This window comes from Penicillium coprophilum (assembly GCF_028826855.1).
Source record: "Penicillium coprophilum strain IBT 35676 chromosome Unknown utg000002l_segment0_segment0, whole genome shotgun sequence".
NCBI classification, from domain to species: domain Eukaryota; kingdom Fungi; phylum Ascomycota; class Eurotiomycetes; order Eurotiales; family Aspergillaceae; genus Penicillium; species Penicillium coprophilum.
In genome coordinates, this window is record NW_026622721.1 from 321,965 (window position 1) to 339,186 (window position 17,222).

At 50.9% G+C, this 17,222-nt stretch overlaps 2 protein-coding genes across 2 annotated transcripts; one reads left to right on the forward strand and one right to left on the reverse strand.

Moving 5' to 3' along the window:
- Positions 1-28: 28 nt before the first annotated feature.
- N7500_001520 (AAA family ATPase midasin) lies at positions 29-13,903 on the reverse strand (the record flags this gene model as incomplete). Its single annotated transcript, XM_056672666.1, has 1 exon — positions 29-13,903. The coding sequence occupies one exon, from the start codon at positions 13,901-13,903 to the stop codon at positions 29-31; it is 13,875 nt and encodes a 4,624-aa protein (XP_056536185.1).
- A 243-nt stretch (positions 13,904-14,146) lies between these two features.
- On the forward strand, positions 14,147-17,044 carry N7500_001521 (chloride channel protein; the record flags this gene model as incomplete). The annotated part of the gene is made up of 7 exons (XM_056672667.1): positions 14,147-14,265; positions 14,321-14,850; positions 14,907-15,010; positions 15,058-15,210; positions 15,261-15,375; positions 15,425-15,516; positions 15,566-17,044. The coding sequence occupies 7 exons, from the start codon at positions 14,147-14,149 to the stop codon at positions 17,042-17,044; spliced, it is 2,592 nt and encodes an 863-aa protein (XP_056536186.1).
- Between the last annotated feature and the right edge of the window lie 178 nt (positions 17,045-17,222).

The following is a 17,222-nucleotide window of genomic DNA, read 5'->3' on the forward strand; positions in this document are numbered from 1 at the left end:
CAGAGGCGGCGGGCTTCGTCTTGTGGAGTCAAGGGGGGAGCGAAGAGGAGAGGTGGATGGCTGCGAGTTGCGAGTCGACTTCATCGAGCTCCTCGTCTATTTCTTCGGTACCCTGTGCACCGTCTGCGCGATCGCGGGATGATTGACCGCTAGGAATGAAGGCACCGGCGGACTCGCCATCGGCGGGAACGGTCTCACGATCGATTTGCATCTCATCCTCAAGCTGGTTGTCCACGGCATCTTGCTGCTCGTCTGACACGTCGGGGAGAACATCGTTCTCACCAGGCTTGATTTCGGACTCCACACCTTTGCTTTGATCGAGGGCTTGCGTTTGATCGTCGTTTGCTTGTCCAAGGGCCTGGGTGTCTGCAGCATCGTCGTCATCCTTTAGGTGCTCGAAGTCTGCGTCGGCCATATCGGTGTCTTCGGGGATGGCCTGGGATTCCTCCTCCTCTTGGGACGGATTGAGGATCTCCTTTTGTCGTCGATGCCATTGCTCGAGAATATCACCGAGCTTCTTGAATGCCTGCATCTGAGGTTCATCCGGCCCGTGATCTTCGCCACCAGCGGCGTCTCGGCTGGGCTGGCTCTCCTCGCTATCCTTGGCAGCACCTGTCTGTTGGTCGACATTGGCATTGGGATCAGTCGAGCCGCTCTCCTGTTGAGCGTCACCCGAGGCACCCTTTTCTTCATTTTGGTCTTGTTCGGCTCCGAGACCGCCAGTGACAGCTTCACTAGGAGCGACGTTGTCACCTGCGGCATCATTCTCATCACGCTGTGCGAGGAAGTCGTCTTGCTCAGGCTCCTCGGAATCTTCTCCACCAGCTTCTTCTTGCTCCTCGTCTCCGGCTTCGCCTTCGTTGGTTTCCTCGGCATCATCGGCCATTTCTTCGTCTTCCGCGCCTGGCTCTTGGTCCTCTGGGGCTGCCTCGGCATCTTCTTCGCCGGCATGATCATCGGCATCTTCGACCTTCCCTTCTTCTTCGGGAGCAGGACCAAAATCATCGTCAAGATCATCCATCTCATCGTCATCCTCACCATTGTCGTCCTTGCCTTCACCATCATCGAGTTGCATTTCCTCAGGGAGTTCGAGTGTTTCTTCTTCCTTCGCTTGAGGGTCGGTGACGTCCATTTCCTCACGGCCAACTGCCTCGCCCTCGTCTTCTGGGGCCTCTTCATCTTCTGTCTCTTCCTCTTCCTCATCCTCTCCTTCCTTTTGCTTTTCTTCGCCCTTTTCACCATCCTTGTCCTCCTTCTTCTCTTCCTGGGCAGCAGCTTGTTGTTCGGCCTCCGATTGGCCCTTTCCTTCTTCATTCTCAGTATCCTTCTGCTGCTCATCATTACCACCATCCCAGAGCTTCTCATCGACAGCACCTGGGTCAAGGTCATCAACACTTCCGGTCTCTTCGTCGATATCGTCATCTCCTTCGTCGCCACTGTCATCCTTCTCCTCTTCTTCGTCCTTGCGATCCTCGGCATCGCCTTCCAACTCTTCCTGATCCATGTTGACAGCGTCCTTGGAATCATCCATTTCATCATCACCGTCCTCTTTCTTATTCTCTTGCTGCGCCAACTCAGTTAGATCTTCATCATCGCCAACATCTTTGCTGATGTCTTCCGCGCCTTCGCCTTCACCAAGACCCGTGCCACTTTCCATCTGGCCTTCCTTGCCTTGATCTTGGGATGCTTCGGCGGGACTGCAGAAGCCTTCGGAGGCGACCTGTTTGAAGGTCTTGGTCAGAATGTAAGATGTCTTACAGATCTCGCGATGCACAGCGATGAACCGATCAGCCAGATCGCGGCAGATTTGGTAGTATCTGTTGGCGATAGGCAGGATACTGGTGATCAGTGCGGCAGCAATGGAGAGGCCGCCAGAGGAGTGGTCTTGGAGGCAGTGTAATTGATCGAGGACACTCTCTAATGCGGCGGTGATCTCGGTGAGATGGACAGCCTTAATGCCGCGAGAGAAGAACTCATCACTTCTGGACAACAAGCCATCAAACGTAATGGCAGAAGGCACATCCTTGAGCTTCTGGAGGCCAATAAGCATTTTGTCAATGGCCGTCAGGAGACTACTATCAAAGGCTTGAATGGATAGGCTGTTCTCATCGTCTACCTCAGGGAGAACAGCGATCTTTGTGTTGACCCAAGGTGTGATTTGATCCAGCGCGAAGGACAGATCAGGACGAGCTTGGCTCCATTGCTTCAGGTCAGCAGCCAGTTCATCGAGCAATGATTGTGCCTGTTGCGCGATCTCGTAGTTCCCGTTGGACACAATGCGGGACGGAAGGATGGGAAGGGCTTTGTGCGACTTGCGTAGGCTATCAAAGGATGCCTTTTTGGCGCGGAGCTGTTCCATGATCTTAGATGCATCAATTCCTGAGAACTTGGAATGCACTCCAATGATTGTTACGGCCAGTCCAAGGATAGGAGCCAGCCAGGCCACAATTCTGGCCAAGTTGGTTCGCTCTTCCGACGCAGAAGCACGGTCTTGTGACAGAGAGTTTGAAGCCGCTGTCCAAAGGTTCTGCACCTTGTCAAGCGTAGACTTCAATTTGCCCAAGCCTGTGAGGGCAGGCGAAATGACACCTCTCTGGCGACGGACAGTGAAGATAAGATGCTCAATAGACCCCATGCTTCTGTGAACCTCGACATTGCTTAGCTCCTCAGAATAGTTGCGAGCAGCCAGGCGTGCCTTGGGCAGAAGATCCAAAAGTCTGTGGAAGTACCAGTCGGCGCTCTGGGCTGCAGTTGAGGTTGCAGCGCCAGCCTCAAAGGCGGCACTGGTGGCGAGAACCTGCGGAACTGTTTCTTGAGTTTCGATAATGCTCGATCCAGCATTGCGTTTCACGCCCATCTCATATAGCTGCTTGAGGGTCTCGGCATAGAGACGGCGTTTCTGGGACTTGAGGTGCTGGACATCCTCCTTGTTGTCTTCATTCAGGACCTTTGGTGTCTTGGACTTGTACTCATTCATGCTTTCAATCACCGAGACGATGAAGCTGTTGAGGTCCTTTGCAATGTCGAACTCGGCTGGAATTGACGAATAGAGGTTCATCATGTTGTTGGCTGTTCCATCCGGCTTCTGGAATCTGAGCGCTCGAGCAGACCACAGGCTCTTGTCATTTTGGCAAATGGCCATTGCCTCAGGGAACGTGGCAGTCGGGCGAACTGGCTCTGTCTGAGACATCGAAGTGATTTCCTCGGTGCTTTCCGGAAGACCTGCTTCAAGGATTGATTGAACTGGTTGGCCAAGGGCCGCGCGGTACTTTCGAACCAGCTTGAATAGCTTGACATGGGACCTTCTGGCGCTTTCCCTCAAAGCCACAATGTTAACATCTTTCCAGCTCGCAAGTTGAATCTGCTCCTTGATATCCTTCTCGAGAGCGGACCGCTTCTCCGCCAGATACTTGTCCACACCAGGCTGGAAGGGTCCGTAGTGGTGGAGGAAGTTGTCCAAAGCAGAGACAAGCTTCTTGAGGGAGGGATAATCTGTGCTGAAAACTTGAAGCAGTGCTTTGAAGTTGGCAACAAGCTGTAGACGGCGAGCAAACTGGCCCGTAGTTGTAGACTTGAAGAATTGCTCCAGAGTCAAAACCAAGTTTTGAGTGTGTTCGGACATGTCTTGTTCGCCTGCCTCGACCATCATGATGGGAGCACCAATCAGTGCTTCATAGGCGATAAACCACCAAGCACTCACCTCGTCCTCGCATCGTTCTTTCTCGAGATCCAAGAGCTTGGCCCAGGTTGATAGCTCAAGACGGCGCCAGCTAATGAGAGTGCTTGTAATCTCATCGTAGACAGTAACAGCTGAGTATTCTCTGCTGGCCACGGTCTGCCACTCATGCACGAATGAATGAAGCTTCTCGACCTTGGTCATAAACTTGGCAACCGGTTCAGTGTGTTTGAACTGAAGGATTTCCACGCAGCATTGAATGGTATCAGCGAGAACAACATGTTCGGGCCAGGCGGTTTGGATTTGGGCGAAGCGGGCTTGAACGGAGATTGCGAGAGCGACCAGCTTCCTTGCCTCTTCAAGATTTGAATCAGTGTAGAAGTTGTAGTTCTTCTTGTGAGTGTTGGTTCCCTCACCTATGGCATCGTCGAGAAGCAGAAGGACTGCAGGAAGATGGTTCTGGGGCGACATCGGCGAGAATGATGCCTCATTGTCAGACCAGATCGAGCCTAGAAGATGGGCTGATTGCTTTACAAAAGTATTCAAAGCAGTTCCACTGTGCTCATTTGAGACAATGTTTGCATGCAGCGAGGCAAGTCGAAGAGCGATGCTCTTGGGGTCAATACGGGCAGCGACATCGGTCGTTTCTGTGCCTTGAATGGGCTCTTCATCGAAGGTAGGGAAGAGTGCGTGTAGCTCGGCTTCGTTGACTTCTTCTTCCTCTTCCCAGGACCCCTTGAAGCGGTATAGTTCTCCCTTTTCAGCTTCCTGTTCCCGATCTTCCTCGAGCTTGGTCTTCCACAGTTGATGGAAATCAGCAAAGACCCGGCGAATGATCTCTCGTCCAGCCTTTGTATCCAGGATTGTTGAATCCGCATCCTTGGCGGCCCAAAGGGCCGACAGTTCTTGAAGGCGCATTTCGTTTGCATTCTTCAGGGTGCCTGGAGCCTTCTGGTCATTTTGAGCAAAGACAGGGTGGTGGATACCTCCCAAGAAGGGTGTTCGCTCGCTCAGAGACTGAATATCAGGAACGTCGCTGGACTCTTCCGGTTGGCTGGAGGCCAGGAATACGCCAAGGTCCAAAAGCTGCAAGAAACGAACCACGGGCACTGTGATATCATCGTAAGATCTGTAGTGAGTGCTAAGACGGTTGCTCAATTGTTTGATGTTGTTGCGCAGAAGCTGGATCATGTCTCGGGACTGTGAAGTTGCCGTAGAGCGGATCATTCGCTCGGGGTCTCTCTTCAGGACAGAGTTGATCAGGTTGACGAACTCTCCCTGCAAGAGACTCAATTGGGACTGCTGGGGGCGGTTGACCAGTGAAGGAGGTGGGGCGGAACCCAAATCACGAATTTCACTATCCAGAAGCTCAGACCGGAGGTTGGAAACCTGGCTGGTGAAAGTCTTCTCGAAGGCAAGAATTGCGGCAGACTTGGCTGTAAATTCTTGGAGGCGTTGAGAGTGGCGTTTGCGCTGGACAACGAGACCGAGAGAAGGGTCAAATGTCTTGTCGGGCACAAACAGACGCAGAAGAATGACTGCCAGCTGTACCGCCGCCAGTCCAGTGGTTCGAATGCTCTGTTGTTGGTTTGATGGCTGCGCTCGCAGGGACGAAATCAGAGTTGGGAGAGCCTGCTCAGCGAGGGGCTTCAGGAAGTGAGCAGTTGGCAAGCTTTGGTCCAGTTCGACCTTGACAGATGGCTGTTCAACGCAAAGATCACCCTTTTCGATTGCTTGCAGAACCGAGATGAGATGCTCGGCTGAGCGAGGCTCAAAGAACTCCCGATGACAAGCCACCAGTTCGGCTGTAAGCTTCGCGATAGTACGTCTGAGGTTCATGGACTGATCCATTGTGATCTGTTGACTGCTCAGGGAGATAGCCTTAGAGAGGGCCTGTTTCTCCGCTTCGAGCATGTCCATCTGTCCCAATTTTGTGTTTCCAATAGCTGTCAGCCTCTCCAACAGTGACATAGAAATGATGCCACCAATAGCAAGCGCAGGTTCAGATTGGCTAGAAGAGCCCGCAAAGAGCGAAATTCTGTGCAGAATATTTGGAACGTCACTCTGGAAATTCGATGCGTCCATCGGGCGAGCTGCACGACCAGCGAGGAGTGGCATGACCGTCTGGACGACTGCATCATTGACTGGGTTCTGGAAGAATGAGGAGATGTCGTGGTACTGGCAAAGCGCTTCGAACTCGTTGGCAAAGTATGGATACTCGGTTGATTCTGAGCGTCGAACTGCATGAGATAGCTCGGCCACCGTTTGTTTGATACCCTGAACAAGTACATCACCATCCGCGCCATCCAGAAGGATGAATCGCTGGGCATCAATCAATGAATCACGTACACGACTCAATTGAGACAGTGGCACACGGGTTTGCAAAGCCAAAGTTGTGAATTCCAAGACTGTTGACTCTAACTCGGTAAGAGAATCCAACTTATCTTGAGAGATAGGAGTGACATGTCTCCAAGAATCCCAGATTCTTTGCATGCTAAGACCACTTGTCAAAGCCCAACCTTCCCGGAACCGATCCAGAGCTTGTGACAAAGCGACTTGGAGCGGTTTGAGGAGAGGCGATGAGTCGAGCAATGACCCGCAGATCTTGCGGCCCATCTGGAGATAAACTTGGAATTCTCCTTCATCAACCTGGCTCACCTCTGTGGCTCTGTAGATGTCCCAGCATAGACTGATCACGGCGCGAAGGGCTGCGACTATCAAAGGGCCCTCGAGAGAGATTTGATCCAACGACTGGATAAAATCATACATGGCCTGGCCACAATCAGACAAGAACAAGGCAACAGGTTGCGTAGTGTCTTTCATCAATGCAGGAATCCGCTCGGATGCCAATGACCGCTCCAAATGTGTCATCTGGCTAGGTTTAAGCTCTTTTCCAGATACATCGGCTTGAATCAACCCTTCCCTGAGGCGATGAATATCAAGTCTCAATTCCTGAAGGTAGGCCAAGACAATCAAGCGAGCCCGGAACTCAGTGGTCCCCGCAATAGCCAGCAGAGGCTCGTTTGTGAGCGGGTGAAGAGGCTGCAACGTTCCTCGGATACCCAGGCGAGCTCCTCCTAGCACAATCTCGCCGCTGGCGATATCAAGCGGCTTCCATTGATTGTTGTCATGGAACAGAGAGGCATAACGCTGCAGAACATTGGATGGTTTCTCTTCTCCATTTTTCCCGAAATTGGTAATCAAACGGTTGCTTGGCGACTGCTGAAGATAGGCCAAATCCGCGGGTGAAATATGATCCAAGCAGACCTCGAGAGCGTCTTCAAAGGCAGACGGCTTCGAGGATGTGTCCAAGTTCCAGATATGGCGAAGGCGATAGAGGAATGATTCACAAGTGTAAGATGGGCCTATGGTAGGTTTGATGTCTTGCAGCTCGCTTGGCAGGAAACATATTTCGGTACAGCGGTTCCTCATGGCACGAGACAGCTCACCATTGCGCGGGTCCATGGTCAAGAATATTCTGAAGTTAGGATGGGGCGTGATTATCTTGGCAGATCCATCCTCTGTCCGTTGCTCATTCAGAATGAGTGTGCCATTCGGCTCCGTCAAAGAATTCAGTCGATCGAGGACGGATGGATTGCACAGGTTGGCATTGTCAAGAATGACCCAATTTCCTTGTTGAACAGCTTGAGTGAGGACACCTTCTGTCCATTCAAACCCAACCTTCATTTTATCGGATTGTTGAATGGCATTCAACAGCTTCTGGGCTCTCTCGAGGAATTGTTGGTAGGCCGGGTCAGAAGAAGATTGGCAAAGGGTGGAAAGCGAGGGAATGACATTTTCCAGTGAGATGTCTGCAGCCTGTAAATGCTCGCAGATGCGGAGTGCAGAAATCACAACATCAGAAACATCGCCTGAAGCAAAGCAGTGGATGAGCTGGCTTCGCAAAAACATCTCAATATCATGGACAAAGCCTGAAACTTCTCTACGATGATCGATTTGTTCGAATCCACCAATGAGATCCATAGTATCAGTATCAGCACTCAGAGCCAGCTCGACGAGGTTTGCACCGTTGACCGCTGCCAGCTTTCTGATGAGAGTAGTTTTGCCACACCCCGCAGGTCCGACTAGAATGCTGGGCCAGGAGTTATCGATACATAGAATGAGCGACTCGACAATGTGAAGATCCTTTGGTAGAACCCTCATGTTTGGCTCGGCCAAGCGCTGCAGAAGAGGATCACGGGTCAAAATGCCTAGACCGACCTGCAAGTACTCAGGTGTGAGGTTGTGGAAGTAGCTCTTCAAGCCAGTGTCAGACTCTGTGAAAACACGGTCATAGATCTGGGAGACCACGCTACGATCCTCTTCACTTCTGAATCGCTGACTGATGATGACATCAAGGAAGTGCTTGGTCTGAATCTGCAGGGTTCCTCGATCGGCAAGTTGAAGCCATCTCTGGATATCACGCAAATTGACCTCCCACGGCCCACCAATGGCTCCCAGTCGACGATCTCGCGTGATCGCCTGGTTCAAGAGAGAGATGAAATCGACCAATCTCTCCGTCTGCACCGAAGGACTGCCTGGGAAAAGCCTTGAACAAATCATTTTCAAGTCATCGTCGGTGAAGCTGTCTGCATATACCACCGTGAATCGGTTAACGAACGATGCAGGAAGACCCTTTCTGCCACCACCCTGGTGATGAGGGTTCTGAGCGGCAAAGAGAACGAAATCGGGGTGTCGCTTGAATGTTTGGTCTAGCTCAGCGATGTACACTTGCTGGCGATGATCCAGACATGAGTTGAGACCTTCAAGGACAGACTGTGAGGCCAGGTTCATTTCATCCAACAGGACCCAATCACCACGTTGCATAGCTCGTAGGAAGGGTGCGTCACGCCAAGTGAATTGCCCGACATCCCCTCCTTCCACTGGAACATCTGAACCGAACAGATCTGTAAGATCTGTCTGTTCGGAAAGGTTGATTCGGGTGAGAGGTTTGCCAAGAGCTCTGGCCAGAGCCGTCACAAGTGTAGTCTTACCCACACCTGGGCTTCCTTCCATAAGAATAGGCTTCGAGGACTGCAAACCACGAGCAATTCTCACAGAGTTGGCAATTGTGGTTGGGGCATCCATTGTGAACTGAGGATCGGGGTCTGCTGTACCAGCCGTAGGAAGAGCGAACGGCCCGACACGCAAAACGCCAGGTTCCGCAGAGACAGTGGTCGATTCCCAGTAGATCTTGGAAGCGTCAACATTGAACAGTTCGCTCAGCTTGTCGAGGCATGTCTTGCGATTACCCTCGAGATTGTTGAGGGAGATGGCAAGCATTGCAGCAGGGTTGGCACCCAAGGTGTCGACGAAGACCATCGCAGCACCTTGTACGATAGCGAATTGAGTGTCGGCGCTTTGACATGTGTTGACAAAGTCAACCCAGGCGAGAAGATCACGAATTGAGAGCGATGTGGCAGAGCTATTCTGGAAGGTTACCTTGAACCACTTGGCGAATTGCAGCATAGCCTTTGCCACCTTCTCGTCCTTCAGGTTCAATCTCTGCGAGAGAATTGGCAGGATATCTTCATCCTCAGACAACTGAGGCGCCCAGATTTCAGTCATACGATTGCGAAGAGCAGCCGAGAGCTCACGCTTTCCGTAATCACCTCCGGGGTTCATAGTGGATAAGAATTGGAATCCACCATCTGCCACAACCATTGAATCTACGGGGCCCTTTTCGGCGAGAAGAATGGACCTAGCAGGTTCCAAAACACTATTAAGTCTCTCAAGAACTGAGTCATCTGCGAGAGAAATTTCGTCAAGGAGGAAGAATTGACCAGTCTTCATGGCGGTAATCAGGCTTCCGTCGGACCATTCAAACAGAGCATTGCAACGGACAGCGTTCTTCTCAATCTTCTGCAAAAGAAGTTGATCCTTGGCCTGACGCTGCTCCGCAGTCAATGCTGTGAATTCCTGCTTCAAATCATCGAAGGACGCGCCGCTAAGCTGCCCGTGAAGAAGCATCTGAAGGTCATCTACGAGCTGTTTCTCGATTGCAGCCCGATTTCGGATAGGCCGCTGAGCACCAATCAAGTCACCGGTTTCCAGATTAACATGCGCGTTAACAATGAACAACTCGCGTCGGAAAGCTTCAGCAACGGCCTGACATAGTTGGGTTTTACCACAACCGGTTTCTCCGACAAGGAGGACCGGCTCGTTGTTTTTGAGGGCTTTCGAGACGAGGACAAATAGACGTCTCATAGCTTTGGTCCACACGATACCAGTTGGAAGCTCGCTCATCTCAGGGGCATTCCTTTCTAACTCTGCAGAGCTGTACAAAGCATCCTCGTCCAGTTTTACCTTCATCACTTCCTCAATCACGGCTTTGACCGCGGCTTTCTCTTGGGGATTGCGAACACGTTCGCCAAGAAGCATGTAACCATTGACTGCTAGCTGCTCCCGATCATCGGCATCACGAAGAGCCCATCGGAAAAGATCACGCAGAGTGGCAAAACTGTTCTTTTGCTCGAAGAGTCGATTAGACTGGCGCAACAGGGACAATTTGCGGTATACAGCAACAATCCGCGTGCAGAAGGAGGGGGCGATTTGAGAACGTTCCTTCAGGATAAATTCCAGTTCGCTTTCTGGAATGTCATCGAAGTGCAACTCAAGGAATCGATTCCTGAACGCGCGGGACAGAACCTTTCGGCCACCGTACAGACCAGCTGGATTTTGCGTGGCAAAAAGCATGAAGTTCGGATGCGGGTGAACAACTTCTTGGGTCTCGGGAATGAAAAGCTCACGGTTGTCGTCGAGGAGTCTGTTGAGGGCTTCAAGAACATCAGAAGGTGCCAGATTCAGCTCATCCAGCACAATCCAATAACCGTTCCGCAGCGCCTCCACCAACACACCCTCTTGATAACGCAGACTTCCATCGTCCGAGGAGACGTAAGATCCCAAGTACTCTTGCAGATCAGTATGCTCGTGGTTGTTGATTCGTACAAATTTGTTTCCAGATACTTTTGCCAGGTACTCGATCATACTCGTCTTTCCGGCTGAGGTTGGACCTTGGAGCAAAACGGGGAATCTCCGGGTGGAACTGGCCCGAACCAAGTTCTTCAAATTCTTCTCGATAAATGGGGTGATAATGTAGTGGGGTTGCTCTTCCGGAACCATAGGACCGCGGCGCATCCAGTAGTGCTTGAATTGCACATAATCATTGCCATCTGTTGGTGGGCGAGGGGTCTGTCCGAGAAGAGACCTGGCGTTCTTTGCGTTGCCAAAAATATGAAGCTCAAGCAGAGGAATCAAAGCTTGTTCGGAGTTCAAGCTCAGCACGGTCAAGAAACTCATGCTGAAACCCTCAAACATTGCCCTACGTAGCCCATAGACGTGTGCGTGGTCGATGACATAAATCAAAGCACGAACGAGAGTACGGATACTGAAATGGGGTCGCTGTCCAGCTCCGTCGGTAAGTTTATTCTCGTTGCTGAGCTTCTTGGTGATCATATAGAGCTGTGCGAGGTCTGGCACAGCCCGCTGGTCACTGATTGTCAAGTCGCCGAGGTATTTCTGAATCAAGGATAATAAATCGTCTAAGTCACTATCGGGCGAGTGCACATAAAATTCGGTGAACCGGGAACGGAGACCGGGGGGTAGATCCCTCTTTCCGGCATCTGTTGCAGGATTCATGGCACCGAAGATACGGAATTCTGGGTGGCCGAAGACTCTCTCAACATCACCAGCCTCAGAGAGAAGAACAGAGGGTGTTCCCTCACTACCGTGGTGCAGAAGACTGGCGATATTCTCAAGGGTATCAGGGGAAGCCAAATTCACTTCATCCAGAAGAACCCATTCACCGTTGCGCAAAGCTCTCACAATCTTACCTTGGACAAAGGCGAAGGCAAATTTGGCATCACCTTGTGAGACCTGAGCCTCAAAATCTCCAAGTTGAGTGGCGAAGCTCTCCCATCTTTGCCGCAAGTGCTGGTATTTTGGAGAATCCAGCTTCCGTTTTTTGGCGGGTTGTTCATCGCCATTCTCAGCTGCGGCATTCGGCGGATTGAACACGCCATTTGCAAGACGAACGGCTTCATGCCACAAAGTCACCAATCGTACCCAATTGGAAGATGCGGCACTCTTCGATATCGAGGACAGGAACTTCTGGTTCTTCTTAGCCGAGAAGGTTAGCTCAAAGAGCTGGGTAAATTCATCCAGCATTGGGACCGCCATTGTACGGATGCTGACGGGCTTGAAACCACCCAGAAGATCAGTGCTTTCACTCTGTTGCGACAAATTCACCACTGTAAGCTTCTGGCGCATCAAAGATGCAAGATGTTGGATGACTGTGGTCTTTCCAATACCAGTTTCTCCTACAAGTAAAACGGGCTCTGCCATCTGGACCGAGGCAGCTACCTGCTCCATGAGGGTCAAGGCTGCTCGAGTGGGAGCAAATCGCGAAGCTGCTGCGGCAAGCTTCAATGCAGATCCACTTGGTACTTTGATCTTATTGCAGGTTTCCCTACCAAGAACAACGCTATTGTTCTTGTCGGTATAAGAAGGAGTGCGTTCATTGAGACAGTATTGCGCTCGCTGGGGAGAGATCTGGAGCGCTTCGGCCACGACAGCGGCGAGAGCGCTTTGCATTGACTTCTCGGGCAGATATTTGAGGAACACGTCAACAACGTCCAGGAATATTTCATCCTCGGTACCTTCTGACGTGGGCTCATAGCCAGTCTTCGCACCCATGCGGTGGAGACGATTGTGCAGACGGCTACACAATTTGATCAAATCGCGGAAGCCTGGGGTACGACCTTGAGAGCCCTTGATTGCAAGACTTCCATGGAATGCAGAGCATACTCGTCCGTAGACATTCATGAGAGTTGGCACGCGAGACTCGAGCAAGGAGAACTTTTGTATGACATCACGCATCTCATCCACGGGAAGAGACTTGACTTGCACTCTCTCCCAAAGTCTACTTCCGAGCATTGAAGTACTCGGTGCGATCTCTTCGCCAGCAATGTTGTACGATGACTTCATGGTTGCGATGATCTTGAAGCCCTCGGCACACTTGATGCGCTCCCTTCGACTTGGGATGGTGAGTTCGCCCCTCTCAATGATCGGGAGAATGAGGCCCATTACTTCAGAGGGAGCACGGTCAAGATCTTCGATCAGCACCCAGCGGCCTTCGCGTGCAGCCTTGGTCAATACACCGGGCTGCCAAGAAAAGGACCCAGAGGCAGATGAAGTAGCATACATTCCAAGCAGACTCTTTGCATCTGTCTGTTCGTTCAGGTGAAGCGTAACCATAGTTTCGGCTTGGCCCATCGTGGCAGCAATGTCGTTAATCAAAGAGGTCTTTCCGGAGTTGGGCAAACCGACCAACAGGATGGGTTTGTATCCGAGTAGCGACCCTGCAATCCGGCGCAGATTCTCAACTGTGGTCGAGGTCTTGACGACAGACGAAGGAGCCGGGGGGGTATCTTTTAACCTGGGAATCAGAACTCCGCAGATTTCTGCGGTCTTGGTTGTGAAAGATTCCCGTGTCCTCTCAATCAACGCTAGGGTGTCACTTTCCTTTCTAGAAGACCTCTCGGTCTTGATAATTCTTCCGAGAGTCTCCCATCGCCGTTCTTCCCACAATCCTAGCACACGGTAATCGATCAGAGTGCCTTCCCACTCTCCTTCTATGGGCTCGGTCCCAGTATTGACGCGGACCATCTTTTCGGTTGCCGCATCAGCCGCATGCATATATAAGGCAAAGCATCGTACAGCAAGGTATCTTGTCACTCGATCTTGGGATTGGAAGAGGGACTGAAGTTGAAGTGGTGAAACGATGGGAGAGAAGGTTTCAAGATCAAACGAAAGAAGTCGGAAGAGGGCGAGGAGTAGAAGTCGAATGCTAGGTTGGTCCAACTGTAGCAGTGTTAATTCCTTAGACACGGCCAAAGCCGCCAAAGGTCCAGTCTGTGATGAGGCATATTGACTGGCAAGCGACCGCAGATGCGGCGCAAATGGTAAAATCTGCGCGAATGCCGCTAATACATGAATGTAGTCGGCATGTAAATCCGATTGAAGCCATCGAGCTGCAAGGTCGACAAAAATCGGTTCATAGAGTCTGAAAATGCTCTCTGTAAATTCGTTGTTTAATGCGCCAAGCGCAAGAGCGTGGAGGTGTTGAGTCCCCGATGCGGTCCGAATGAAAGTCGAGATTCCACTCGGAAGCTGCTCGAGCAGTTCGGACTCAGTAAGAGTCCTCTCATAGACCGGCCTCCGATCCATGTTTAATCCGGTCGTAAGAGGAACTGTGAAGTTTGAAATAAAAGAAGAAATCCCGCTTCATCGGCTTTCGCTTCAACTTTTTTTCTTTCTGCCGCCTGTGGCGCAGCCCCGCCTAGACTTGGGGCACACCGCTTTCGGACGCGGAGCTTGCGCCACACCTTGCTCGTCCAACAAAGCTATCCTTGAAACAAGGATACGAGGAAATGCTAATATCGCGATATCGCGGTTCATTTATGTTTCAAAATGCCAATGAGCGGCCAGGGCTCGGGTGGTGAGGGCCACTCCGGGACACAACTTGGAGCTAATCAGGATGTCCATCAGCCTCAAGAAGTGAATCGGGAAGCCGAGGGGCTAAATGAACCGTATGTCTTGAAGACTCCACCTTTCGTTATGGTGCTGACTAGGCTGTTTATCCAGGATATCCTTTAAACGGAAACAAAAACAACGATCACGGTTCAGTTTGTCCAGCCTTCTCTCCCCTCCCGCTGGCGGATCAGATACTGGATTTGGCTCTCCAGCACCACAAGGTGGTCAGAATGGCGATGCGTCGCCTCTCGATCCTTATGCGCCAATAGGATTCAATGGCGGTGTTGAAGGATCAAAAGACGGTGCGCCACTCGACTGGTACGTGGAAGGCCCGGGACGACGTGTGGGTTACGACGACTTCACCGCTATCGATTGGATCTATGAGTATACCAAGGAGCGACAAAGGAAGCGACTTCTTTACTCGAGTGGACAGGGTATATTGGGCCATGCGCGTCGACTCCTTGACGCAAGCAATGTCTGGTTGGTGTTGATTGCGACTGGCATTGCTGTAGGAATAATCGCTGCTTCGATCGATATTGCAACGAATTGGCTAGGTGATCTAAAGTCCGGATATTGCAAAAATGGAAGTGGAGGTGGCAAGTTCTACCTGAACAAGGCCTTTTGCTGCTGGGGTCTCGATGGTAAGCCGATAGACTCTAGTCTCTACAAGCCTGATTGCTGAATCGATTCGGTATAGATCACTCCAAGTGTCTAGATTGGACACCTTGGGGGAACGCATTAGGAGCGAACTCAACTGGAGGAACATATACAGTTGGATACATCTTTTATGTTGTATTTTCGGTAATGATACCTCTGTCTCACACTAGGGCCTCATTGACAATATCTAGGTTTTCTTTGCTGCATGTGCTTGCTTTCTGGTGCGAAATTATGCCGTTTACGCTCGACACAGTGGTATCCCCGAGATCAAAACAATCCTTGGAGGAACTGTCATCCGCCATTTCATGGGGCCCTGGACACTGGCCATTAAATCACTGGGCCTGGTGAGTCAAGCTTATTCTTATGAAAAGGTATCTTTGCTGACAATGACGAGTGTCTTTCCGTCGCCTCTGGTCTATGGCTAGGCAAAGAAGGTCCACTTGTGCATGTTGCATGCTGCTGCGCGAACATTCTGATGAAGCCTTTCGAGAGCCTGAGAGGCAATGAAGGTACGTTGCTCATTCTATGTCTTTCTCCACGTGCTCACTCATTTGACAGCACGCAAACGAGAGGTACTTTCTGCGGCTGCCGCCGCAGGTATATCAGTCGCATTCGGAGCACCCATTGGAGGTGTTCTTTTCAGTTTGGAGGTATGAGCTATTGTCAATCTCATGCTATATAATTTGCTGATTTTTCCAGCAACTTTCATATTATTTCCCAGACAAAACAATGTGGCAAAGTTTTGTCTGTGCCATGGTGGCAGCTGTCACTCTGCAAGCCTTGAACCCATTCCGGACAGGTAAAATTGTGCTGTATCAAGTCACCTACACTAGAGGCTGGCATCGCTTCGAGATTATCCCATTCATTATTCTTGGCATCATTGGCGGTCTCTACGGTGCATTTCTCATCCGCCTGAATACGAGACTCACCAAGTGGAGGCGAGCTCGAACTTCTTCCCGGCCAATCATCGAAGTGGTTGTCGTGGCTCTCATTACAGCTTTGGTCAACTATCCAAACCACTTCATGCGGGCTCAGAACTCAGAGCTTGTTCAGTCGCTGTTCGCAGAATGCAACAGTGTGACATATGATCGATTTGGTCTCTGCGCAACAGGATCTGCCTCGATCGGCGTGGCTATTTACCTGGTCATCGCTGCCTTATTGGCCTTTTTCTTGGCTTCCATGACATTTGGACTTGAGATTCCTGCGGGTATTATCCTTCCGTCTGTCGCTATCGGTGCTCTTTACGGGCGTTCTCTAGGCATCATAGTCCGCTTGTGGCAAGAATCTTATCCGAATGCATTCATGTTTGCTAAATGCGAACCAGACATTCCATGCGTCACACCCGGCTTATACGCAATTATCGGGGCTGCTGCCGCTCTTGGTGGTGCTACTCGGATGACTTTGTCAATTGTCGTTATCATGTTCGAACTGACTGGCGCGTTAACCTACGTGATCCCGATCATGATTGCCGTGATGTTATCCAAGTGGTGTGGTGACATCTTTGGCAAGCGAGGTATCTACGAGTCGTGGATTCGACTAAACGAGTATCCTTTCCTCGACCATCGAGATGACACCACTCCGCCAGACGTATCTGCCCACCGGGTTATGACGACTGTGGACGATATCAGCGTCATTACTGCCACTGGTCATACTATTGCCTCAATCCGCAACCTGCTAGCAAACACTACGTATCGCGGATTTCCCATAGTCTCAGACACCTCAAGTCCAACTCTACTAGGCTACATCACTCGCAATGAGCTCACTTTTGCTCTGAAATACTCAACTTCCTCTACCACTCGCAACCTCTCCGACGAGACACAAGTCTTCTTTTCACATCAACCTTTTGCGGACCCTATTGATACCCTTGATTTACGACCTTGGATGGACCAGACACCAATGACATTAAACAGTAATATCACTTTCTTGATTGTTTTGCGGATGTTCCAACGTCTTGGCTTGCGTTATGTGCTGTTTGCCAACAAGGGCATTTTACAAGGACTACTAACCAAGAAAGATGTCTGGTCGGTCCTAAATGGTGTGGAGTTTCACCGTGAAGAGCACCTTCGAGACGAAGAATTTCCGAGTTTCCAAAATCATACTGAGGCTGAAGAGGTTGGTTTGCTTGATGGGAATGATACGTCCAGTCTGGGTAGTTCGTTGAGGCGGGATTCTCTTTGATGATGTTTGCTCCCATCTTGCTTGTATATTCCGCTTATGTTACTATCTTCGCAAATATTCACACGAAGTAAATGTCAGAGAAATTGATTCACATTTATTCCCTACGTTAAGTCAAATCAAACTGTGGCTTTGCCCAGGGCTGGACAGGACCCCACACCGCCCTTTTCAACCCCACAAA